The sequence below is a fragment of the Limulus polyphemus genome, unplaced genomic scaffold (assembly GCF_000517525.1).
Source record: "Limulus polyphemus unplaced genomic scaffold, Limulus_polyphemus-2.1.2 Scaffold14604, whole genome shotgun sequence".
NCBI lineage: Eukaryota > Metazoa > Arthropoda > Merostomata > Xiphosura > Limulidae > Limulus > Limulus polyphemus.
The window spans coordinates 5,060-5,819 of record NW_013680214.1 but is presented as its reverse complement, the minus strand read 5'-3'; the positions used below and the strand labels follow the sequence as shown (position 1 = coordinate 5,819).

At 31.3% G+C, this 760-nt stretch overlaps 1 protein-coding gene across 1 annotated transcript in view; it reads right to left on the bottom strand.

The window, feature by feature from the left end:
* Positions 1-391: 391 nt before the first annotated feature.
* Positions 392-760, bottom strand: part of LOC106477369 (pericentriolar material 1 protein-like) — a gene marked incomplete at both ends in the record, with an annotated part of 3,895 nt that continues 3,526 nt past the window's right edge. Inside the window, one exon of the mRNA XM_013937945.1 lies at positions 392-518. Coding sequence (XP_013793399.1) covers positions 392-518 — 127 coding nt within the window. The remainder of the gene's footprint in view (positions 519-760) is intronic.

Here is a 760-nt window from a genome sequence, read left to right as displayed (position 1 = left end):
AAACCAATTATAAACCTGGTAAAGATACACCATAAAATAAAGCCATAATTCAAAATTAGATATGATTAAACCAATTATAAACCTGGTAAAGATACACCATAAAATAAAGCCATAATTCAAAATTAGATATGATTAAACCAATTATAAACCTGGTAAAGATACACCATAAAATAAAGCCATAATTCAAAATTAGATATGATTAATAAACATCACCTAATGATTGCTCAATAAAGAGTGATTCTTAGACAATAAACAATTACAAATAATTATTTGAGATGACTCAATTAAATGAGTGATAATGATTTACGAGCTATCACTTTCTACTCGTATCTGAAATGAAAAAAAAAGTACTATTTATTTCCTGATTTATGTTTGATCACTCAACACGTACCTCCACACAACCGCCTACATCTTGGCTCTGTTTACTCTTGCGAGTAGCCATCAATTTATGGAAAGCCAATTCTTTAAATACAACTTCTGTCACTTCCATCAGGAGTTCTTCTTCACATTCACATATTCTAAGGAGTAATGAAGAATTGTAACAGAATCATATTTCAACCTAGCTGCAGAAAAATAATTGGCAATGAGGGAAACAATATCATTAAAACTTACATGTCAAATCAGCGATGAGACACTTTCTTTCTATTAGGTATGCCAATGCCAGGAGAAAAGTTGTAATGATCAAGACACATAGTAGTGCGTCATGTGGTCAAAACAACTTGCAGGACACAATCTGTGTTATTAACAGGGGAGATAGTTT